At 44.5% G+C, this 25,326-nt stretch overlaps 1 protein-coding gene and 1 long non-coding RNA gene across 2 annotated transcripts in view; one reads left to right on the top strand and one right to left on the bottom strand.

Moving 5' to 3' along the window:
- ASAP1 (ArfGAP with SH3 domain, ankyrin repeat and PH domain 1) overlaps positions 1-25,326 on the top strand; it is a 202,460-nt gene that overhangs the window by 63,590 nt on the left and 113,544 nt on the right. The window contains exon 3 of the mRNA XM_054984560.1: positions 19,636-19,765. Coding sequence (XP_054840535.1) covers positions 19,636-19,765 — 130 coding nt within the window. The remainder of the gene's footprint in view (positions 1-19,635; positions 19,766-25,326) is intronic.
- On the bottom strand, positions 15,988-18,085 carry LOC129333129 (uncharacterized). Its single transcript, XR_008597395.1, has 2 exons — positions 17,909-18,085; positions 15,988-16,540 (listed from the first exon to the last, which is right to left on the bottom strand). It is a non-coding gene; the product is annotated as an uncharacterized LOC129333129 (long non-coding RNA).

Here is a 25,326-nt window from a genome sequence, read left to right as displayed (position 1 = left end):
AAGTGCTGTTTCCTGCCAACCTCCCATCCTGATGTAGCCCCAAATGCCCCCCCCCCCCGTTTCTCTTGGTTGGGGACATAGGAGAAGCATGAAGGGGGTTTCAGTAATCAGCAAAAGGAGGGCAAAATCAGGAAAAATCATCCCACCTTCCATCAACAGGAATTTTCCATGGGCTGTCACCCAGGGCCACTGGAGAAATGGAGTGAAGAGTGCAGATGTGTTGAAAAGATATTGGGGGATATGGAACCCTCTGCTGGCTCTTGTTATACCGTCCCTCACACATTCCAGTCACAACTTGGCCCAGTTTTCCAAGGCATTATTAAAACTACCACGGCCTGTTGCACAACGTCCCCTTTCCTATCAATTACCATTCAGAGCAACTCTGGCAATCCCTCCTCTTGCCTCCCAGCTCGGCCCCGCATTTTGATCTGCTGCGCTTTCTCTTTCTTTGCCGGATGCTGCAGTTCCAAAGTCCCGGCCTTATTGCTTATTGTTCTTCCTGCAAGGCTGGAAGGCCAGAATGTGTTTGTCAGCGTGACTCGCTCTCGCATGACAGCATAAAAAAAAAAAGGGGGCAAAACGGAACCAGCACATCAGCCGGCTTTATCATGCGGCGCTCGTGCCTGGCTTAGTTTTCCAGGCTGGCTGTTTGTGTATGTGTGCGCTCCGGCATTTTTTTTTTTTTGAGACAGCTTGTTGTGAACAACCTTGTCAACAGAATGACTCTCCTTTTTCAGCAGCCTGCTAAGAAAAATCTGACGCTGGAGATTTTTTAAAGCCCTTGAAACAATACCATTGAAATTCAGACAATTTCACTTAATGCACTCTGGAGGATGGGAGAACTTCCCTGTTTGACTATCATTAGACACACTTCTCTTTTGACTCCAGAGTATGGTGGGGGAGCTCCCAATTCTCCTAGAGCGGTTAAGAGCGGCAGGACTCTAATCTGGAGAGCCAGGTTTGATTCCCCACTCCTTTGCTTGAAGCCAGCTGGATGACCTTGGGTCAGTCACAGCTCTCTCAGAGCTCTCTCAGCCCCACTCACCTCACAGGGTGATTGCCGTGAGGATAGTAATAACACACTTTGTAAACCATTTTGAGAGGGCATTAAGTTGTCCTGAAGGGTGGTATATAAATCAAATGTTATAATAATAACTGAAAACTATGTTGTACGCCTATATCACCATCATTAGATGTACTTCTTTTCTGACTCCAGAACACGGTGGGAGAGCTGACCGTTCTCCTAGATTGCCCATTAAAAAGTGGGGGGTCTTTGGAAAAATACTTCTTTTGTGAGCCTGGAAGTATGAACATTCATTTAACAGTACCAACATTGCAAGAAATTTAAGGGTCTATATGAAGATTAGTGCAGTTCATTCAATATGCTCAATCCTGTGCCTGGCGATTTCATCAAGGCACTGTCCACCTGACTTCTAACAAACATCAGTCCCAATCTGCTACTCTACAAGACTGCTGCAAAAATACTGAGCTTTGTCATACTTGCATACTTCTCCTCTCTGTGTGTTGGCTGATGATATAACCTGGCTCCTTCTAGGAAGATCAGGGTGGCATGCATGAGGGTTCTCCCATTGTGTCTTCACAACCGTCCTACAAAGTTAGTGAGGCTGAGAGAGATTGTCTGGCTCAGAGTAACTCCAATGAGCTTCACAGGCAAGCAGTTACTTGAGCTGTGGACACTATCCAAAGTTGGCATGTTGGGCATCACCCACCACCTAGCAGATAGCCCACTGCTGAGAAGGGCCTGGCCTGGGGATTCCCAACATACATCTCATGCACTGCACAGACATAGATGGAGATATTGGCTGGAGAGAGAGAGAGAGAGAGAGGAAAGAACACACTCAGCACCTTCCTACAGAAGCCCCCAGCCCTCAAAACACATCAACACCCCTCTTCTTCTCCTTTGCAGGGGATCCTCAACATAAAACACAGCGACGTTGTGTGTAATGCAGGGAAGGAAGGGGCCGGGCAGGAGGCTGTGCTACAGAGCTGTGGAAAAGACTCTTGCTTCGATTTCTTCCCCCCATTCCTCCCAGGGAAAATTTCCTAAGGAAATGCAAGTACCCAGGATGCAACAGTGGAATCACCCATGTGTGCTTTGGGAGGAGGGAATTAGAACACCGCTTCTCAAACCAGACAACAGCTGAGACAGAGAGGCAGCATTCTAACCCTTCCCATAGGAATATGGGTCATAATGGAGCCAGGAAATTTCATGGGGTGGCCCACTTAGCACCAGTTAAGCTCCACTGTGGAACGCTGGCTTGGTGCATATGCTCCTGCGAGGAAATGGGAACTTAACAGCATGCAGGCCTCTGAGAAGATCTCTCATTCCCTAGTCAGAGAAATGTTGGAGGGAGGTGGGAGGTATGAGGCTCCCTTAAGCCCTGCCGCTACCAACCTTGGAAAGTAGTTATGTACTTTGTGTGTGCATGTGTGTGTGTGTGTTTGGGTGGGTAGTGTTAGGCTTGCCAACTGCATGCTGGGAAATTTCTGGATATTTCGGGGGGGGGGTAGAGACTGGAGAGGGAAGAGTTTGAGGAAGGGAGGGACCTCAGGGAGATGTAATGCCACACAGTCCCACCTCCAAAACAGCAATTTTCTCCAGGGGAACTGATCTCCGTAGTCTGTAGATCACTTGCAATTCTGGGAGCTCTCCAAGATGGAGTAGAAGAGGAAGAGGACTCAATAGGGGCACACTTATTGGGGCAGCCAATGGAGGACATCTTGCCCAGGACTCCTCAACCCTAAAGCAGGCCCTGATCTTGAACCTGAGCATCTTCACTCCATCCCTCTAGCCATTAACCTATACTGGCTCTCTTAACATTTCTCAGTTCCCCGGAGTTTTTATCTTTTGTAGGTCCCAGAACACTTGGCCTCTTTATTTAACTTATTCTCCTGTCTTCCTGCTTCCTGCTGTCCCTTCCTGCCCCAGCTGCTATACAGCTGACAAGACTTTTCCCCCCTAGCTGGCATTTAGAGAGTTAAAATGTTAGTGTTAGCAAAATGTCATCTATCATAAGGAAACAATGACTTCTTTTTCCAATTCTTCATCGCCGTGTTAATAATATCGGGGCAAGGGATGTTAAATGCGTCTTTTATTCCTGATGCTAGTTTACAACAAACACTCCCAATTTGTCACTGCAGTTTCCGAAACACTTTGCCTGTGTTTCCGCATCTAATTAAGTTCTGAACCCTCCCTGCTCGCCCCCTTCCTCCCCCCACCCCGTTCCTCTTCAGATCAGAGCTGCTGGTTGCTTTAATTCTAAAATCAGCTGGTGGGTGTATCTAAAATAAGCACATGCTGCAAAGAGAAGAAAAATGTTTCTGTGGCACATGGATTCACCAAGATGAACTGCAAACACTTAAATTGCCTTGATTTACCCTATTTCCTTTTTTTTTTTAACCATGTAATAGCATCTGCCTTTGTCTTTTGGAGATACCTTGTTAAAATGTTGTCAGTGTGTGGCCAACTTGTATTATGGAGAAGATGGGTTCAGTCTGGGGTCCCCACCCTATGTAACAGTTAGGTGTGAATTGCAGAGTCTCCTCGATTTTTATGCACAGTATCCAACTTGGATCGTAACTGCAACTCCTTCACACTAGTTTTCCAACATGAAATGTTCCAGGGAGCACTCTTTAGTGCATCAGGGAAACCGACAATTACCCCAGTGAACATGCAGGTTTCTCCAGTGGGCTAAATAGTACCTGCCCCGGCCATATTTATCCCATCCCAGTGATGTCCCCAATGCACAGATTTTTCTCCCATAGATGTTTATGTTTTATTCGATTTATATCCCTCTCTCCCCACAAATATAAGCAAGGATGCTGCAAATTTCATGGCAATCAAGTTTGACAGTTGAACATACTGTGTTCAATTGTGGCGATCAGCCGTGATCCAATCTCCGAGTCTGTTTGATTTGGCACCACACAACTCAAAGGCCTGCCGAACAGGTTCACGTGGGGTTTTGCAAAACTGTGCATGTGCAAAAACACCATCAATCCAAACATCACAACAACAACATTCAATTTATATACCGCCCTTCAGGACAACTTAATATCCACTCAAAGCGGTTTATAAAGTGTGTTATTATTATCCTAGCCCAAGGTCACCCAGCTGGCTTCCCATACTGGCAGGTATCTATGTTGCTAAGGACTACTTAGAAAAACACTGGAAATTAAAAACAAAATATAGTGTTTCTTTAGGACTGATTTATTCGATGTGTTAACCATTTAAACCATTGCCTGCTGAGAAGAGCAGCGGGAGCTGTGCGGGGGGGGGGGGGGCAGAACGGCACTGGGCAACGTGACAACTCACATTCACAAAAGGCCAATTGTTTTAGTCCTGTGCTGATAGAATAGTTGAAGCAGAACTTTGATTTCCCTACCTTGTCAAATGTTCTATTTATTCCCATCTTATTTATTTATTTAGCACAGTTTTTATGCCATCCTTCCTACAAGCAGCTCAAGGCAGTATACGTCATTCTCCCCTCCTACACTTATCCTCATAACAACCCTATAAGGTAGGTGAGGCTGATAGAGAGTGACTGGCCCAACGTCACCCACTAGGATCCCATGACAGAAAAGGGAGCTGAGCCTGGGCCTTCCAGATCCTAGCCCAACACCCCAGCCATGCCAGTGTCATGGGTCACCATGAACATGAGAGCACGATTTTATACAAGGGTCAGGTGACCAGTTACCACAGAAAAAAGAAACACGGAGGTGAACTTTATTGGCGATGATCCCTACCTCGAAATACCATCGTATGCAAGATTAATTTATACCTGATTCTTTGGGACATAGATGACAAACCTAGAAATGGAAAAGAGTCTTGTGGTACCTTCTAGACAAATTGGTTGATTGATTGAGCTGGATCCCACTTAACCAGAAGCATGAAGAGTGTCTTTGGTTGGCCTGTGTGTGCACGCGCGCAGACGCAGGACAGGGTCAACGGAAAGCTCAAATGTATACAAGATAAGCCCAGGGACTGTACGAGCATCCCAGCTCAGCTAAGCTAATTTAACCACTGCAGTGAGGGAGAAAACCTTCATTTGGATACATGACTAAACGAATGCAATCAAACGTCCAGGCAAATTCTCGTTCAGCAATTTTGTAATCTCTCTTCAAAGGTTGTTCTTGCTGACGAAAAGGTTACATTGTTTGTTCGGCGGCAGAAGGCCAAAACGTTTTCCCACCAACTTTCTGAATCGTGTATATCACACGCACAAAAACAACATCAGATTTGTATCCACTTCTTGTTTTGAATAAATGTCGGCAAGCTCGTGCATTAAATATTTATCCCCATCCGATAACAAACAAGTGATTTTCTCAGCATCGTTTAAAAATGAAACGTTGTCCCTGATCGCTCCTGAGGGAGGACTAGAAAGGCCAATATATAAGACGGAGTGTGCCATGTTCTTCTGAGAATGAAAGCATTTATGCAACAGCAACCATTCCATGCACCCATCAGACTACAGAGACTTCCCCTCTCCCCTTTCAAGTGTCAGAGGCTTGATGAACTTTGGGAAGCTCAGATTTAAGTGAAGTGGCTGTGTATGGATGGAAGAAGCAGGCCATTATGCAAAACGTGTGTTATCTAGTAATAGGAACCCGAGACTGACCTGCAGGGTGATTGACTGTTTGACCCACATGAGATGAAATGGATGGTCTCAGCTGGGTCCAAATGGACAAATGAATTATGATACTTTCCCATCAGGCTAGGATTGACATTAATGAATATTACCACTAATCTGCTCTCAGCACAGGATTACCCAACACAATGGGGTCAAAAGGACATTTCCAGCAGAGACTTCTAAATGGATACCCCCCCCCCACACACACACCTGATTGTCTATTCTATTCCCCCTGCATTCTTATAGTCCACATAGGACTGGTACAACCTGTGAGCAACCCATCTGAATGCAGCAAAACTGGATAAACAATCTTTTTTTCCCTCCAGGTTGCAAGAAATGATGACTTATTTTGTGACTGACAAGCCTAACTAGATGGTACTACTTTTCCCAGGCATGTCTCTGGGTCTAGTGGACAGACATGGTCTGGGAGACCGGTGAGAGGGTTAGGGGTAGAGACATGGTGGGGGGCTGGTGTCATAAGCGTAATGATGTCACTTCTGGGGAAAACTTGGAAGCAACAGCAGTAGATCCAGGAACTGATGGAAATACTATGGTAGAACCATAAAACCATAGAGTTTCCAGCAATTTCTAGAGCTATCATCATCACTTCCCCCAGAAGTGATATTACCATGCTTGTGACACCAGTGAGTTTTTTAATCCCCTCCTCCACTGCTTGGAGCAGTGGGGAGCAACAGGAGTTTAGAGTGGGAGGTCCCCCGCCCTGACAAAGGGATTGGAAGGTCTAGCGGCAAGTAAGAAGAGGGGCCTTAAGCCTTCCATCACCACACTATTTTCTCAACTTCACACAGGGAGCAGCTACCATTTGTCCGATTGGGGAGACTTAACATGTAACCCATCAGTATAAGTTACATGTCCTCAGTGGGGGAAATAGTGCCTCTCCTGGGGCTGTTTCACATTGAGGAAACAGCATGAGGCGTGGAGTATTGGCGGCTGCAATCCTGATCCAAACTGGGCCTGCACATGACTAAGAAGCATGAAACTCCCAGACTACACCTGTTGACCAGACCCAGGGATGTACCTGGGAAAAGTGTATCATGTAGTCAGGCCCTGCCGCCCAACAGGCCTCACTGCTGCTTTCCAACATCTGACGATCAGAGGCCCCATTCAGCTAGAATGCCGAATAGGCAGAGACAGAACTATGATCCATAAATCTATCCAATTTCTTTTAAACTCTATCTAGGACAATGGAAGTCATCATGCCTCGTAGCAGTGAGTTCCACAAGTGAATTGAGTAATGGCAGGCAAAAGGAGCAGAGGGTGGTAGATTCCCCACCCCCACCGGCAACCCATTCATGTCCTCCCTTAGCCAAAAGTCCCAGATTCTCTAGACTTAGACCTTCCCGGGTACATCAGCCTTACTCATAGGACAGGCGTTCCAACCTCATTATCATTTTGGCTGCCGTTTTCTGCACTTTCGCTAACTTTTTGAAATGCAGTAACCAGAAATGCACACAGTATTCCAAAAGAGGTCACACCAGGGCCTTGTATAAGGATATGACTAGACTGAAACTTCTATTCTTATGTCCCTTTCACAAGTTAACCCTAAAAAAAAAAATTGAGAAAAAAATGCCTCATTGTAGCATTTGTAGACACCCTGCATAGCACCAGCAGTTGAGAGAACATGGAAATTCCCAGTTCAAGGGTCAGCTGATCCTGGAACTTGCTGGACGGCCACAATTGAAGGGCATTAACTACTGGAGGCAACAGGGCGATTTGTGATGTGATTATAGAACCTGCCATGTACAATTGGATTACCTTCAGCATTCTCTTCCACGTTAACATCGTTCACCCGTGACACACTTTTTAAAAATAGCCTCACTGGAAAACACCCTCATGTGTCAATACCATAGTATGAGTACTAGGAACGACTGGAGTACACATCTTTGCATGATCAGACTGGAGCCACATCAGAGGACAAAGGAAAGTCCCACAATAGGGTCTGAATAGAATCATGCTGTAGTGTCTGCAGAGCCTCCTCTTTCTTTACCCGTCCCCCCCCCCCCACCCCCAAAGCATCAAGCGAATGTGACTTCCTTAGGAGGGAACAGAGATTGCAATTCACACATGACTAAGTGCTCAGGCCTGCTTTGGGTTCCATAGATCAAACGCATTTGCAAATGTGCTCTCGGCGTTCTGTGTTTGGAATTAAAATTCCCAGGCACATGCAGACCCACGTTGGCCTGTGCTACGTGGGGTGGGGAGGAAGGCTTAAGTCTTCCCCCTGTGCTGTTTTCCTGATCTACAACGCCCCGGGGGAGCTGCTATTTGCCCTGTCGGAGGTGACATGCGCACTGATGGTCTACATGTAAGTTTCCACATTGGGGCCATTTCAGGTTGGGAAAAAGGCATGGGAGAAAAGGCTTATACCCACTCTCGAGCTGCACAGTGGTCCCAACTTGTGTGTGCCTGGGCATTACATTCCAGACACAGAGCCCTCCGAGTACAGGACACACGAGGTTCAGAAGGACATTGTAGTGTGCGAAGTGGCCTATCCTTCAGTGCCTCCCTCCCAAAGACGGGAGCAGGCTTGTTTGGGTTCTAGCTTCCCCCTATTTGAATAAAATGAAGGATTCCTCTGATCCAGGAAGCTAGCTGTCAGCTGTACCACACTGAGATGCAGGGTATGTATGCCAAGCTGGCAGAAATAGGGCAATCTGATGACGAGTTTAGTCAAAGGCAAGGGGTGGTGGGGAGACAGACGGCCATCCAGGAAAGGGGGAGCTGAAATGCAAAGAAGTAGTGCATATATGGAAAAATCTAAATTAGTTTCTACTCTCCCCTCGATATTTTTATTTAAGATAGTGGAATGAATTTTAAAGCCCGTGTGTCTCCCCACTTAACCATTTATTTACTTTATTTATAGTCCACCTTCCTCATAGATAATGAAGGCAGATTACACACTCTTTTCCTACACACACACACACACTCTGACCTGGGTGGCCCAGGCTAGCCCTATCTCATTGGCTCTCAGAAGACAATCAGGGTCAGCCCTGCTTAGTAATTGGATGGGAGACCGCCACAGAACTCCAGAGGTAGGCAACGGGAAACCACCTCTGTTCATCTCTTGCCTAGAAAACAGTATGGAGTTGCAAATTGGCTGAGAATTGATGGCACTTTACACACACATACACACAGAGGGAAGGGGTGGACAAGCTACATATAAATTCTCTGCCCAGTGATCACAGCGGTTTTACTCCTAAGCACTTTTATAAAACGGATGGGGAAATGGAAGTGATGGAAACGTCTGTTCTTTTACACAGAAAGGCCTATCTATCTTTTTAACTAGTACATTTATATCCTAGCGCTTAGTTATGTATTTAGTTTCAGGTGGGTAGCTGTGTTGGTCTGTAGTAGAGGAGCAAGATTTGGGTCTTGAAGTTGCTACTGGACCCGAATCTGGCTTATTTATTTAGTACATTTTTATCCTTCGTCCAAGGAGCTTCAAGGGACCACAAAATTCTTATTTTATCCTCACAAAAATAACAAGGTTGCCAGCCTCCAGGTGGTGGCTGGAGATCTCCTGGAATTACAACTGATCTCCAGGCCATAGAGATCAGTTCCCCTGGAGAAAATAGCTGCTTTGGAGGATGGCGTCTATGGCAGGATACCCTGCTGGGGTTCCCCCTCCCCCTCCTCTGCCCTTTCCAGGTCCCACCCCCAAGATCTCCAGGTCTTTCCCAACCTGGAGCTGGCAACCCTAACAACCATGCTGTGAGTTACAGTGCCTGGCCCAAGTTCACCCAGCAAGCTGAGTGGGGATTTGAACCTGGGTGTCCCAGAGCTTATTCTGACACTCTAACCATTATACCATGCTGGCCAAGAATGTAAACAGACAGCAACCCTAGGCAGATAGACTCAGAAGAAAGCCCCATTTTATTCGGTGGGGCTTACTCCTTGGAAAATGATCACACAATTGCAGCCAAAAAGGAGAGGGGAAAGTTATTTGAATTCACTGGTGTGGGATTTGTTAATCCAATCTAGACCACATCTTCGAAACAGATAATACCGCCGCTGCTCATGATACTTAATGGGTATTTTTGTGCTGATTTATCTCATCTTGAAAGAAGCTGTGGCGCTAGACACGATGGGAATCATTGCACTGTCATAACTTGGTATCAGCTTTAAAATGCAAGTGTCACTTTCCATCTCATGATGGAAAGTTCAGAAACCAGGCAGCTGCACCCCACAGAAAATTTCAAACCACTACTAGCAACGTACCACAATATTCATACGGCGCTTTTAGAGTGTTCACAGCACGTCACATACACAGTCTTAGTCGTCTTAAAGTATTTCAGCAAGGTGAGGTGGTATTATTATCTCTGTACTGAAGATGGAACGATAGCAGGAGAAGTGACAATGAAAGGGTATGACCTGGTCAAAGGCTACCTAGTAAATTCATGGCACAGGTGAGATTTGAATCAAGGACTTTTGGGTTTACAGCCCTTGTTATCTCAGAGGCTGGGAGACCCACATAGTAGCTAAGACTGACAACTTGTGGAAGGCAAAGGGTGGGGCCTGACCCAAGGATCACCCACACAGGAACCAGAGGAGGGATTCTAGTGGTGGAGTTCTCTGGGGTCACAAGGTGGAGCCCATGTTTCCAGAGAGAGGGAGTAGAGGGGTCAAAGGGTGGATCCAACAAAAAATAGTTCTTCTAATCTAAAGTATAGCTTTCTGGCTCCAGTTGAGGAGATATTAGGAGGGAAAGGGTCTTAAAGTATCTCAGCAAGGTGAGGTGGTATTAGGTGGTAAAGGCAGCTCAAGACAGCCACAGTGTTTAGAGAAGTTGCTTTTAAGGCACAGAAAAATTTGAGCTAAAAATGACAATTGAAATCTAGTGCTACAAATATCTTTAAAAATGCAGCACAGCCTTTTTCTTTGCTTTAAAATACACAAAACACTTCAAACCTGGAATTTATCCTACTTCCTCCATTATATGAGAAAAACTTTGCTTGGCAACTGGGGTGGGGGTGACCAGTCGTACCAGTGGAAAACTGGCTAGGTAACAACCATAATAGTAACTGTAGCAAGTGAGGAGAGGAGGTTTGACACTTCCACTCTATATGGTTCTCCAGTTAAAACTGGTCTCCCCCCCCCATGACTATTGTTAGCAATGTAAGATGAAAAAAGACAAAGAGCCTTTCTTTTTGTTCCCTCCTGCTTTGCCCCCACTAATAACAGTGCAGGGGAGTCGATTTCAGTTGCTGATACTATGCAGAAGTAGAACAATAAAACCTCTCCTCCTCTTGCACCACTTTCCTAATCCAGATTGTGGCCCTGCACAGCTGATTTTTGACACATAAACAAACAACACACTTTGCCAGGGATTTCCCACTGTCTTGTGCAACAAGGCCCCTAGGGCAGGAGCAGAATGGTACAAGGGACAAGAGATCTGCCCTGGAAATGGAAGCTCCATTTGCGCTCCCCCCCCCTTCCCTTCCATAGGGTCTGCTACCACTGACCTTATTGCATCGTGTTTCCCCACTCATATCAGAGGCAGGCAGCCAATGCCTTTTTCTTTTTACTTCAAAATTATTCTTCCAAAACACATCTTAAAGAGCTGCTGGAGCAGCTAACAGCGCCAGATGAAAATAAGGAGCTGAGGGTGCCCACAGCCAGCAATGCTACATTAACTTTAACATTTAAGAAATCCTACATTCAACTAATTTTTGGCAAATGCATTTGGGTTACAGTTTACTAGGCGCTGCTCCTATCCAGCCTCTGGTTCGTTTTAGCAGAGCCGGTTGGGCAATTACTTGTATTTTCTGACTGACTCTCATCTGGTGAACATCTGTGGGCCAGGCGATGCCAGTGTAGTCTCACATTCTGTCATGGCGAAACAATGAACAGTCGCCATGCCTGAATACTTCTCTGCCGGAACAGTAACTTTCGCACTGCATCATAAAATAGGTAGGTTAAAAAACAAAGGCTAGCAGGTACATCTAAATTCTATTGAAATCAATGGCATGTTAGTGCATGTTTAAGTGCTAAAAATGTATTTATTTCAAAGGCTTTTCCAGATGCAGCCCCAGTAATGATACCACCCAAAAGAAGAATAGGTCCCCTCCCTCTCGGTTTATGAAACAAGCCACACATATTTTGCAAAGACAAGAGAGGTTAACCAAAGGTTAACAAAAAAGCACCCTCCAGCTATCTATCTAAAACATTTTTATCCCACCATTCTTTCAAGTGTAGTGTAGTGTCTAGAACTGCAGACCAGGATCCGGGAGAACCAGGTTCGATTCCCCACTCTGCCATGGAAGCTTGCTGGGTGACCTTGGGCCAGTCACATACTTTTAACTTTGTCATGCCTCAGGTGGGGTGAGCCACCTTACGCTGCCACCACTGTGGGATTTAGGGTCCCTTGGGAAGGCCCAGAGTGCCCTCCCAACCCTTCTGACCTCCGTAGCTTGGCCAATAAACAGGCGTGAGGACCCAGCAGAGTAACAACAAACAAAAGGGTTTATTTACAAGGAGGTCAGTTAATATCAAACACACAAACAAGGTGCCTTAGCAACAATAGATGGGTGAAAGCAAAATAAACAAAAGGCCCTAGCGCAACTGAACTCCCTGACCCTCTGTATGCCAGGCCTGTCTTCTCACCCTACCTGGGTGAGGGCCTCTCTCCCTAGCAGAAGCCTCCTCTGACCTGCTCCCTGGGAGAAAGAACACAGGCTTTCCCCCCTCCCAGACTTATATAGCACTAGCCCCGTGTTCTCATTGGCCAAAAATGGCCCCCAAACAGCCCAGGGGCTCCTGGGAATTGTAGGCAGGCCTACTCCCACTGCTAACAGGCTTCTGAGGCCTTGCTAGGCCTTCCTGGCACAGCCAGATCATAACAAACCTAACCTGCCTCACGGGGTTATTGTGAGAGGAGGCAAAATGGAGGAGAGAATTATGTAATCTGCCTTGGGTTTCCATTGGGATGAAAGGCAGAATATAAATGAAGTAAAATAAAGAAATAAAATAAAGACATCATGAGCTCAGAGTGGAATTCATGGTTGTCCTCTCCTCCATTTGAATCTCACAACAACCCTGAGAGGTAGATTAAACCGAGAGAAAATGATGGCTCAAAGTCATCTAGTGAGCGTAATAGAAGAGTGGAAATGTGAACCTTGGTTTCCTCACTTCTAGTCTGAAACTCTAACCACTACACCACACTGGGTTTTTATATAGATATAAGTGGTGATTCTTAATAAGTTACTGTGGATGGAGTTGGAAGGCTGGGGAGGCGAGGAAATTCTCCATTCCTCCTTTGTCATCCTTTCTCTACCCAGGGAATAGCTCTCTGACACTGCAATCCTAAAAAGAGTTACTCCAGTCTAAACCCGTTGATTATAACTGGCTTCAGTTGAAGTAACTCTTCTTAAGATTGCACTGTGAGGGTCACCTGAGCCTCTAGGACAAACGTTTATTGAGGCCACATGGGGGCAATGGAAGAAAGCTGTTTGGGAGGGGCAATTTGGAATGAAAATGTGGCAAATCGGCAAATGTTAAACCACCTTTCTGCTACTTCTTGGCTCCCAAGCATCCTTTCCCGAAATATCCTTTCCTAATAAAAAGGGGGCATCGGGCTACCACGATGGGCATTTGCGTTTTGTAAGCAATTATGCCCTGGTGCACTGCAAATGCTTGGGAGCATGGGGCAAAGGCAAACCCTGGCGCAGGGATGCTGCTGAAAATGGCATCTGCAGCAGCAGGAAATGGAGCGGGGAGGGAAAAGCTCACATGACGATGCGGCGCGTTTCACTAGATGTTATCTGGGGAGAAATCTGGGGAGAAAAAGACATTTAAATACACCTTTTAAATCTGCAACACCCATTTCCACGCTCTAGGTTGTCGGTTATTATAGATTAATGAATATAAACAAGGATAAGCTATTAAGCATGTGGTGTGGACACAAGTGGGCATGCCTCTCTCTAGTGATAGCTTTGCCCATGTCCATTCGCCATCCTGAGGGCCCTAACTGGTCAGAGGCGCAGCACACAACTGTTTTAAAGAAATACATTTTGAAATAAATACATTTTTGAAACTTATGCAGAATCAGAGGAAGTAAACAGAGATACTTTGGGCACCTTAAAGATTAACATGCTTATTGCGGCATCACCTTCAGCGAGCCTGATCTTACGCCATCAGATACATGGCAGATGATGTACTTTATGCATCTGGCTGCTTTGCACGATGATTTGCAAGTGGATTTTGCTGTTTCGCCCAGGAAAGTTCACTCGCAAACAAGCGCTAAAGTGCATTGAAAGTGGTTTATCCAATGTGCATGAAAGCAACACAGGCTCTGATTCACAACTCATTGAACAATAAAATTGTCACAACAGGATTTGAGTCCAGTGGCACCTTAGAAATCAACAAGGTTTTCCGGGTATAAGTTTTTGAGAGTCAAAGCTCCCTTCTTCATATAGGAGTGGAGATCCCTGAGCCCTTATATCACAGGATGTAGGAGCCCTGAACTGGACAGCCCAGGAGAACCTGACTGCATGGGATCTCACAGGCTAAGCAAGGTCGGCCTTTTCTGACTTGAAGGCAGCATTTCATTTCAGGAAGCGGGAAGGGAGAGCAAAGGAGGGAGTCAGGATGTAAAGGTGCAATGCAGTTTGATTAGAGCAGAAATCAGCATATGTAGCGAGATAAGAATCTTGTGTCTCTATTCAGCCCCGGGGGATAAACCAGAGATTCATGCAGCTCCCACTTTGGAACAAAGATCCAGAGGAATCAGCCGTGTTAGTCTGCAGTTGCAAATTAGTAAAGAGACCAGTGGCACCTTTAAGACTATCAACTTTATAAGCTTTAAAAGCATAAGCTTTCGAGACCCACACTCTCTTCGTCAGATGCACTTTAGAACAGAGTCTGGCCCATTCTGCTTTTCAAACAGGCACCATCTAGAGGAAAGCAACACTTTACATAGTTGTATTCCCCTAACTTTTCCATGCAGATTGCACAGTTTAGAGATGCTGAGAGGCAAAGGGCTTTCAAATCGACACAGTAAAAAGCGATTGCAGTGGAGGCTAAGATCAGCTTGACTTTTACCCAGATGCTTTAAATCCTCGTAGTTCCACTTTGTGAGATTATAGATCTGCTGAGAGACTTTGAGGTTGGTGTTTAATTTTTTTTTTTACACCCAGTAATTCACAGTAAAGGACAGGAACAGATCTGCAAAGCAAATGTGGGTCAGGCTACTCCTTTAAAAAAATGTGGCGTGACAGAGGAAACAAACAAACCCCAATCTCTTGGCCTGAAAGAATGTGTCAGTAGGCTGCCTTCTCTAAGAACTGACCCTGGGCCAATATGGGTTTTTTTCACTGTGAGTACAGATCTAGTTCCCTGCCCTCCTCCCAGCAGGATCCTTTTTCTCAAAAAACAAAACCGAATAAAGGGACCTAATTGTTCACCATAAAAAGGAAAAGCCAGTACCTTCTTCCACTTTCTCTAGGCATTAACGGAAGGATATCTATTGCCTCTTTCCCCAGCCAAAGAAAACCAAACACTGACATTTCCACAATGGTTTCCTTTCCTAACAGCAGGAGCGAAGGCTGCACTTTTATTCTTAGCCCTGTACTCATGCTATCCCCATATCCAGTACAAGTATGCCCGTATCTCACTTTTACATAATCCCGGGGATGGGGTGCATGCAGGAGCTCTAAGATGCCCTTCTGAGCAGAGTTACACCCTAAGTTATTCTTCTAAAAGGAGTTACAGCTTTCTAAGCCCAGTCACTTCCATTTTTTGGAACGCAATGAAGGTTTCCACCCCTTTTAAAAAACGGAGAGAACTGTGTGGCATTATTTCTCTGTAACAAAGGTACTTCCTGTAACCTAAAAGTATCTATTTTTCTTCTGAATTACACGACAGGTAATTACACGACACACCATTTCAGTGCTATCCTGAGCAGAATTACACCTTTTACAGCCCACTGAAGTCAATGACTACTGAAAAGCGATCTACACATTTCCATCTATATGCCCCCCGCCCCTTTCACGTTGATTTAGTGTTTGGGCAGGCATATAGGGCGTGCGTGAAACAAAGACCACTGTGGAAATCCTCCTGGCCAAAACATATTTGGTTACACATATATAATGATTTATGTAACAGTACCTGATTATTTTAAAGTAGTTTCAGGTGGGTAGCCATACTGGTGTGCAGTAGAAGACCCTGCACACCATACCCTGGAAATCTAGTGGGTCTTTAAGGCACTATGGGACCTGAATCGTGCTGGTCATTTTTAAGATATCTGTAAATGTATGGCATCCTTATGTATATGGGTGCAATTGTTCAGGAATTTCTAAGCTAAGAGAAGGAACCAGAGTGATATGGTTTTACTCAAATGTTTTTAATTCTTGGAATTTATTAAAGATTTTGGTACTTATCTTTGGGCGTTGGTCTTGGTACTTAAATGTGTAAGGGTTCTTTCCCCCCTTTTTTAATCCCTTCAACCTTTTTAGTTACCCAGTGGGAAAATGATACCACCATCATAGTTTGATCCCACCCTACAAAGAGCACAGGATGGCATATGTGCTCCATTTTAGCCTCACAAGAACCCTGTGAAGTAGGTTAGGTTGAGACAGGGTTATTGTGTGGGGATTTAAACCCACATCTCTTCAGTCCTAGTCTGACACTTTTAACCACTTCACCATCGCTGCCATAAAGGGAGGGGTCCTCAGTTGTAGCTGAGTCCCAGGCAAGACAGGGAAGGAGGTGACTTGCTGCTTCCTTCATGTGCTCTGATGTGCAACTGATCAATCCAAGCTGGTTAACAGATAGCACAGATTGTGGAACCAGGCGCCAGAGAAGCTGCATTTCAAATCTTTTCCGTTCATGCTCACTGGATGATCTTACAACAGGCACTCTCTCACAGCCATAATCTACCAAAAATAAAATAAAATGCACAGCTGGGTATAATTGTTAGTATGTTCACCCAGTCCAGGGGTCCCATTTTGGCGCGTAGCTCACTGGGTGACCTTGGAAGAGCACTGCGCTTCCCTGCCTTGCCTAACCTACCCCACAGGGTTATCGTGAGCATAGAGAGCCTGGTATGCTACTTGGAGTGGTTAGTGTGTTGGCTTTAGGGCACGACCAAGAGTTCTCCCAGAATTACAACTGATTACAACAGAGAAAATGGCAGCTGAAGAGGGTGGGCTCTGTGGTATACCATAGAATCTAAGAGTAACAGAAGTCCCTCCTCAGGCATCATTCCCAAACCTCCAGGAATTTCCCAAGCCAGAGTTAACACTTTTACAGAATAATCCTCAACAGAAAAAATAGAAAAGAGTCCAGTAGCACCTTTAAGACTAACCAACTTTACTGTAGCATAAGCTTTCGAGAATCACAGTTTTCTTCTTCAGATGCATGTGAAGAAGAGAACTGTGATTCTCAAAAACTTATGCTACAGTAAAGTTGGTTAGTCTTAAAGGTGCTACTGGACTCTTTTCGATTTTTGCTACTACAGACTAACACGGCTAACTCCTCTGGATCCTAAACAGAGTTACTCCAATCTATCAATGGGCTTAGACCGGAGTAACTCTGTTTAGGATTTCACTGTTAGTTGGCTTAGGCCTAGAAAGATTTTGGTTTGAATCCTTAACACTGGCATGAAGTTTGCTAGCATTGTGGTCCTAAATAAAGTTTATTTATATTTGTCTGAAACCAACGAACTCAGTGTCTCTGCACAGCAACATTCTGTGGGGGACCTTATATATATGTACTACCTGTGCTTGAAGTATGATCCACTACTGTTATGTTTTCTAATGTCAGTCCTAGAATTGCTTATGTTTCAGCATTTCTTCAATTCTGTATTGGATTTTTGTTAATTTTATGTCCTCCTTATAAACTTTCATTTATTTATCCTATGGCATTGTTTATGGAAATGTTTCTGATAGTGTTAATCTCATTCTATGTAATCCGGTTTGAGTCTCAGTGAGAAAGGTGGATTATAAATCTAATAAATGACATTTTTTTAAAAAAAAAATTATCCTATTTTACTATTTATTCTTTTTTAAAAAAGAGTGTTTTCAGATATATAAACATAAAATGTTATATATTATATATGTTGTGTAATATATAATATAAAATATGATAATGTAATAATATCATACAATAATATATAAATATAAAATAATAATATAATATAATAATAGTATTATAATATATTTAATACATATAGTCTAATAATAAAGTTATAAATAAGGTATAAATAATAAAGACACGAGAATGTTTCTTACAAGTTCGCTTACCTCCTGAAGGGAAGAGGGAGGAGGGGAATTCCTGAATTGTCGCCGGCCAATGGCAATACTGGTGACTAGGATGAAGCCGAAAGAGAGAAATAGAACCGCTCTTCCTATTTGCTGCTGCTGCTGCCAACCAGACCTCGGGGGGAGGAGTCAAAAGGAACGAGAGGCGCGCGTGGAATCTTGACGGCTCATGCAACGGCCGCTGTTAGCGCAAGCGCACCTGAAGGAAAAGGGAGCGAGTGGTAGAAAAAAGGTGAAGGAAAAGGGAGCGGGGGAGTGTGCCCACAGGGCGCACGCGCACACCCACTTCCGTGTTTTCCTCACGTGACAAAGCAGGGGAAGGGGGGGTGGGGCGGCGAGTCGGGCCTCTCAGCTCAGTCCGACTGTCAGCGCGCGAGGGCGCGCTCTCTCGGTGCCGCGCGCGCGCGTGTGTGGCCGGAGGAGGCGGAGGCGGCTGCAGGAGCCTGCGCGAGAGCGAGCCTGAGAACGGGCCGCGGGGCCGCGCGCGTCCAAGCGGGCAGGCAGAGCGGAGGAGCCTCGCCGCCCGCGTCCTGGGATCGCTGCTGCCGCCGCCGCCGCCGCCTGCTTCTCCTTCCCTTCCTCCTCTTTCTCCCTCAGTCCCTCCCTCCCCCCCCCCACTCCGGCTTGGGGGGCGCAGCCGAGGGGGGGGGCCGCCTGCTCAAGTTAGTACTTCTCTGAGGGGGAAAAGAGGCTTTTAGAAAAATAGTTGGGAGGGGGAAAGAGTGACTTGTCTGAGGAGAAATTTTTGGGCTTTCACCTCGGTGGGGGGGGCACTTGAAGATAACTGAGGAGGACAGGCTCTCTGCTTGCAAGTTGTTTCTGAGGGGAAAATGGTCTGGGTGTGTGTGAAGGAACTCCCCCCCTTTGGCCATCAGGAAAGTCCAGCTCGACAAGAGCTAAGGGGGCACCTCCCCCCACCCTCCCTGGGATGGGGGAGTGATGAACCCCCCCCCTGAGAAATTAATTTCTACTTTTTCTCTCCACTCCATTTTCTGTTGAAAGAACTAGTCAGAAATTTGGGAAGAAAGGTATATCGCAGTTTAAAAAGGGAAGGGTTAAAGGTACTGGCGACACACCCTCTTATAAGAGGGGTGGGTGTTGTTGGGGGGGGGGTTTGAAGATGTGAAGATTAATCTTAAGAATCTTGGGAGGGGGAGAGTCCTATCTGGATATCTGACCCCCTTGATCGAGAAGGGATGGATGATCTGAAGCTGGATACGTTGTTTCCTTATGGGGGGCAGATGGAAGGGAGTCCGGAATGGGCAGGACTGGAGGAAGAGGATGCTCTCTATTATTTAGGGAAGGGATCCTAGGAGGGGCAAGGACAGTGCCTGCGGGAGACATTCCTTTCCCTCCTTCAAGGAGAAATTATCTGCAAGGCACTGAGGTGGAGGGTCACCCACCCCGCACAAGTCTTCCACCAAAGGGTGATCAGAGGAGCCTAGTATTGGTGGGGGCTGAGCTAGCCCAGCAAAGACATTTGCCTGCTCCCATCCGTGGGCAAAGCGAGCTGGGATCTGAAGGGCATCTCCTTTCTCCTTTCTTCCCGACAGGGTACTGGTGCTGTTAGAAGACGAACTGGGTGCAGAAAGAAGAGATACATTCTCATGACACTCCTCCTTCCCTTAAAGCGTATGGGTGCCATGCCTTGTATTTAATACTCCATCTCTCCTCTTCTTTCTCCGTGATCGTCTTTCTCTGCTGGGCAGGATCATGCCGGACCAGATCACTGTGTCGGAGTTTATTTCTGAGACCACAGAGGATTACAACTCTCCAACCACGTCCAGCTTTACTACCCGGCTACAGAACTGCAGGAATACCGTCACACTGCTAGAAGAGGTAAATAAACACTTTTAACCTCTGCTGCATTTGTGTTGGGGGGTGGGTGGGTGCGAATTGACGCAAGGGTCCTCCTTTTTCATAGGTGTAGTGTGTCATGTTCTTGGATAATTAGTATACATACATTTTTACTCTTTTCTGTCTCATACCTGGTAAGGGCTTTGGTTGTTAAATGAGCATTTTCCCTGTGCCCTTTTGCTCATGTCGCCTTCATGATGATAGCAGATGCGGTAGAAGCAGACGTGTTTGGTGATATATTTATATAAAGGAAATGGTTATACAGCTCAAACAGTTTGCCGTGTTGGATATGATGAAGCAATAGAGAATTTAAGTGGCAGAGGCTGGAGTTCACTTTCAAATGGTATGCTGTGGTAAAGGTGGTTGGAGGATGATATTGAGTAAGTGAGGAAGGCGATTCACAGTGATGCAGTGACACTGGCTATTTGTGGCACTAATCAACTTAGCCCAGTTACTTTCTTTTTTCTGAATGTTAGCAATTATGAGTCATTTTTATTCCAATTCAGGAACAAACATATGAGTTATTAATTCTATACGTGGAATGGACTGTTGTCAAAGAAAGTGTTATTTTCAGCTTTGCCTTTATTATGAATGCAAGGATTATTTACAGAAGTGTTTACAATCATAGTAAAAGAAACTGAAGAATTACACATAGTATTATGGGTACCAACTCTACGTATATGAAGCTGCTCTGGTGTTCTTCACTTAAAGCTGTAATGCGTTTGTGTTCTTTTCCAAAGGTTTTGTGCAGATTATTACAGGGAAAATATTTCTGAGGTTTTTTTCATGCACAATGAAATTTTAGTTGCCTTTTTATTTAGGGGGAAGCATAAAATCACATTCTAAAAGGTTAGCTTTAATTATGCTCCCATTAAAGGCAGTTCTTGTATATTAGCAACTTTAGTGCTTCCGAGTAATTAGATAATGGAATAGGAGGATTAGACCAGTTGCGTGTGAAAATCTTGTTTAGTTTTGGAGTACCATTAATTCAGGCTTTCAATTTGCCACTCTCCTGAGGTGAAGAGGAGTACCTGCCCCTGCATGAGTACCCTGATGTACAAATTTCTCTTGTGGCACTTGCAGTCAACCCACTACTGCTGTCATTTGCTCACCTGACGTGAGAGTGCCAAGAATGAGTGTTTTTGCAGCCAATTGTGCATTCAGCTCTGACTTCCTTTTGCCTAAAGGGTGACTGGCTCTTTAACTCCAGAGTGCTCTTTAAAGAAGTCAAAAGGTCACGTGTGCAACCTGACATGGCACTGTCCAGTCTCAGCTCTGGGACTGGCTGCCCCTTGTGTCATGCTGTTTGCTCGTCTTTCAGACTTGATTTTGCATAGACGTTTATTAGCCCTTTAAAGAAGATGAAGGTCAGAACCACACTTGTAGCCTGCTACAGAAGCAGTTGCTGCTGCCACCTTATTTGATTTTCATGTCCAGGCAAGGAGGGGACAGGGAATTCTGTCCTATGAAGCAGGAACAAAAGCACAAGGATTGAGCTCTACTGCCACTTTCTATGGGCTCCAGCAGGCAATTGGATTACTTAACACATCATGGGACAGATGTGTAATGCTGCATTCGTATAGTTCCACAGAGTCTGTTGCCCTGTTGCCAGTTATGTTTTAAGTGTATTTTTGATGTATTAATAATGAAGCTTCTGAAAACAAAATCTCTTGCTAAAAAGCCTTCAGAAGGTGGTATATATTTGCAGGTCTCCAGTTCTTCTTGTCTGTATTTTTTTTCCTATTCAGATCAGTAGTCTTCATAATTTGGGTTTAGCATAGGGTTGCCAGGTCTCTTCCCTTCCCTGGAATTGGCGGGAGATGTTGAGAGGAGGGGAAATTACTGATGGGGGGTGCGGTCATTGTCCCTGCACAATGACATCACTTCTGGCACTGTCTGGAAGTGATGTGTTGTGCCGGGGCTGATTCTTTAGCACTTGGCCAAGTGCTAAAGAATCAGCCCTGATGCAAAGCTGCTGCTTCACCCCCCCCCCCCCATTCAGCCTCCTTCTGCCCACCAGTTGGCTGAGACACCTGCGACCTATGGTGACCCTATGAATGAAAGACCTCCCAAACATCCTGTTGTTAACAGAGTCACTCAGATCTTGCAAACTAGAGAATGTGGCTTCTGTTATTGAGTCAAGCTGTCTTATTTTGGACCTTACTTTTTTCCTATTGCCTTCAATTTTCTTAGCATTATTGACTTTTCCAGAGAGTCTTGCCTTCACATGACGTGAAACAAGAAATAAATTCTGTTTTTAAAAACGTAGAACTTACAAGTGTTTGTTTGCTGTGTATTCAGATACTCAAGATTATTTAAAACAATGGATTCAGAACAGTAAGAAATGTGTTGCTTTTATAGGGAAACTTAAACAAAAAAAAGTCTTCAGTAGGACTAGGCCAGTAGATTCCAGTTTATTTTGTTCAGTGCTTCCAAAAACAATTTAATCCTTTTCCTCGGTCATTCAAATCTGCATTCTATTTTGAGGGGGAAAACCCAGAATATTTTCCATATTTCTTTTTCAAGTTAAAAAGGCATTGGAGAAATGTGAATTCCTTGTTTTCATGTCATAACTAATACAATGAATTCTTAGTGGGGAAAGGAGGTGATGGACTTCATTAGATATAGTGATTATGGTTTCCTCCTCTCTTTCCCCCCACCCCCCACAAGAAATAAGCCGGATTGCTTGATTTTTGAACTGACATCCTTGTGACTTTATATAATGTTAACTCCTGTATCTTACTTTGCTGGAGGAAAGAGAATCTTTGAGATGGCCTTTTAAAGATTGCATTTAGTAAAAATGTTGAAGTAGATATTTGTACTGAATTGTTGAGGCAGATAAATTTTCTGCCTGTGGCAAGCTTTTAAAAGGGGGTCTATTAAAAAAAAAGTACCGGGATCTTCTTTAGAAGAGAAACATTTGATGTTAAGAGAGAGCCTGAAGTGCTCTTAAATTGCAACTGAAATTGTACTTGATAAAATTAAATGCAGTACTAGTTTTGTCTCTTTATATGTGAGAAAGTAACACAATCAGGTCAGCAAAAGGTCATGTTTTTAAATCAATTTAACTTTTTTTGTTCTGTATGCCCCTCTGGCTAGCCTGGTATTGTCAGATCTTGGAAGCTAAGCAGAGTGGGCCCTGGTTAGTATTTGTATGGGGAAACTACTAAGGAGTCCAGGGTTGCTATGCAGAGGCGGGCAATGTTTGTCTCTTGCCTTGAAAATCCTATGGGGTTGCCATAAGTCAGCTGCAGCTTGATGACACTTTACACACACATGCCCCTCCTCCCATTCTATGGAATGTGTTTATTCAGGGGATGACAAATATGCCATGTCAAATATGCTATGTGCCAGGTGAACATGGCCTAGTATATTCAGCCATTATTTTATTGTTGTGACTCAGCAATTCTCAGTGGAAGTACAAAGGGTTGGATCCAACCAGTTTCTCCAGTGGTGGAGGGAAAAGGGGTCTTACTTGACCACCCAGAAAGCTGTTTGAGATCATGGGACCTGCATGGACAAAAAACATGTGGAATAGGGATGTACTGAGGTGGGGAACTGTCCAAGACAGAGTGCAAAAGCTGGCTCAATCCAACATGAAGCTCATTTATCATTTCACATTGGAATATTTTGTCATATGATATAAAAATAAAGTTCTTGTCATTATTTGTTTATAAGTCCACTTAACTTTACACCATTCGGTGATGGTGGATGAATTCATTACTTAATCAGTTGCCTTCTGTACTGGCTCCAATATTTTAGCAAATGGAGCTTTTAAATGCAATAATGGAATTATGGAAAATTGGGGAGAAGACAGACTAGGGTTAGAAGTTAGCTTTTCATTGTGGTGATGACAACTAGGGTTACATCTGTATTTATTTATATGCTTTTGTTTTGGCTTGAATAGATCACAAGAACAGTGAAGAGGTTAGGGTTAGGTTTTATGGTAGCAATAATTAGAAAATTTGATCGTTAAAATGCAAAACTGAAGACTGAAAAATAAATTTGGCTCTTAAGTTTTGGGGTAAAAACAAAGAAAGTTTGTCAAGTCCTGTGTTAATTGAGTTAAATGTAAATGAAAATATGAAAGCCAGATTTAACAAATGTGTTTTTGTTGGCCTTTTGTTGTTATCTAATATCCTTGTACGTTGCTTGAGTCTCAGCTACCTTCTACAGTTTATCTTAACAAAGGTAATAATTCTGAATGGCAGGGGAAATTGCTGGTTAGTTACACATCATCCTAAAATAGTTAGCACAATGTTTGCACATAAGACCAACCAGACCGCGGCTCATTGGTATGGCATCTGCTTGGCATGCAGAAGGTCCCAGGTTCAGGGCTCACCATCTCTAGCTGAAAGGATTGGGTGGTCAGTGATGTGGAAGAGAACCTGGAGAGCTGTTGCCAGTCTGAGGAGACAATACTTGATGGACTGATGGTCTGATTCAGTACAAGGCAGCTTCATGTGTATTGTGGGCAGGGATCTGATATGAGTATCTTCTGGAAGTCTGTGTAGTTGTCAACACTGACATTTTTGAAAATACAGTTTGTATATGATTCCACCTTTCATCATTGTGACATTTGCTACTCAAAGGATTTCTTTACATTTATGGATATATGAAAAATTGCCACTCGCGATGTATTGAATTTTCTGGCATAAAGATTGCCACTGGCAAAAGATGGTTTCTGAGGGATTTCTGCTGCAAAATTTCTACTCTTGATAAATAGGCCCACTGCCCTCTGTCAATTTGAGTACTGGTGGCTAAGGTGGGAAGGTTCAAGGAATAACAAGAATTCTCCAGTGGGGAGTAAATTTAAGTTTTGGAACAAAAGAGGCATAATCATGTGGGGTGAAGCGTGTATGAGAGAAAGAGTTTGTGATTCTTGTAGAAAGGATAGAAGGAACTACTGTACTAGAGTTTAATACTCAGTAGAGAAGTTGGTTTCATTATTTTGGCTGGAACCCCAGTAAAATCTGGATTTTAAGCATTAAACTTGTGATGGCAAAAATGTGGCTCCATGTCTTGTACATCATTTGGTCTTCCTTTACTAATAGCTGGCATTTGAAGCTTAGCTTCTTGCCTGTCTTAATACATGGAGAGACTGATACAGGAGAGAAATGGATTTCCCTCTTCTCTTCCGATATGGCCTCTAGAGTTTTAGAGGGGTGGCAATAGAAGCCGGAGTCTAAAAGTTTGCTGGTGCCCTTAGGAGATAAACAGCTACATTGTGTGCCAGTGGCAGCCTTTAAACCTGTTTCAAGGGCTGCCTTACATAGAACTCATTACAGTAATATAGTCAGTAGCAGGGCTTTTTTTCTGGGAAAAGAGGTGGCAGAACTCAGTGGGTTGCCCTCAGAGAAAATGGTCACATGGCTGGTGGCCCCGCCCCCTGATCTCCAGACAGAGGGGAGTTTAGATTGCCTGTCTATCTAAACTCCCCTCTGTCTGGAGATCAGGGGGCGGGGCCACCAGCCATGTGACCATTTTCAAGAGGTTCCGTAACTCCATTCCCCTGTGTTCCCCCTGAAAAAAAGCCCTGGTCA

This window comes from Eublepharis macularius, chromosome 7 (genome assembly GCF_028583425.1).
Source record: "Eublepharis macularius isolate TG4126 chromosome 7, MPM_Emac_v1.0, whole genome shotgun sequence".
Lineage (NCBI taxonomy): Eukaryota > Metazoa > Chordata > Lepidosauria > Squamata > Eublepharidae > Eublepharis > Eublepharis macularius.
The sequence above is the reverse complement of the archived record's forward strand: the minus strand, read 5'-3'. Positions and strand labels throughout refer to the sequence as shown.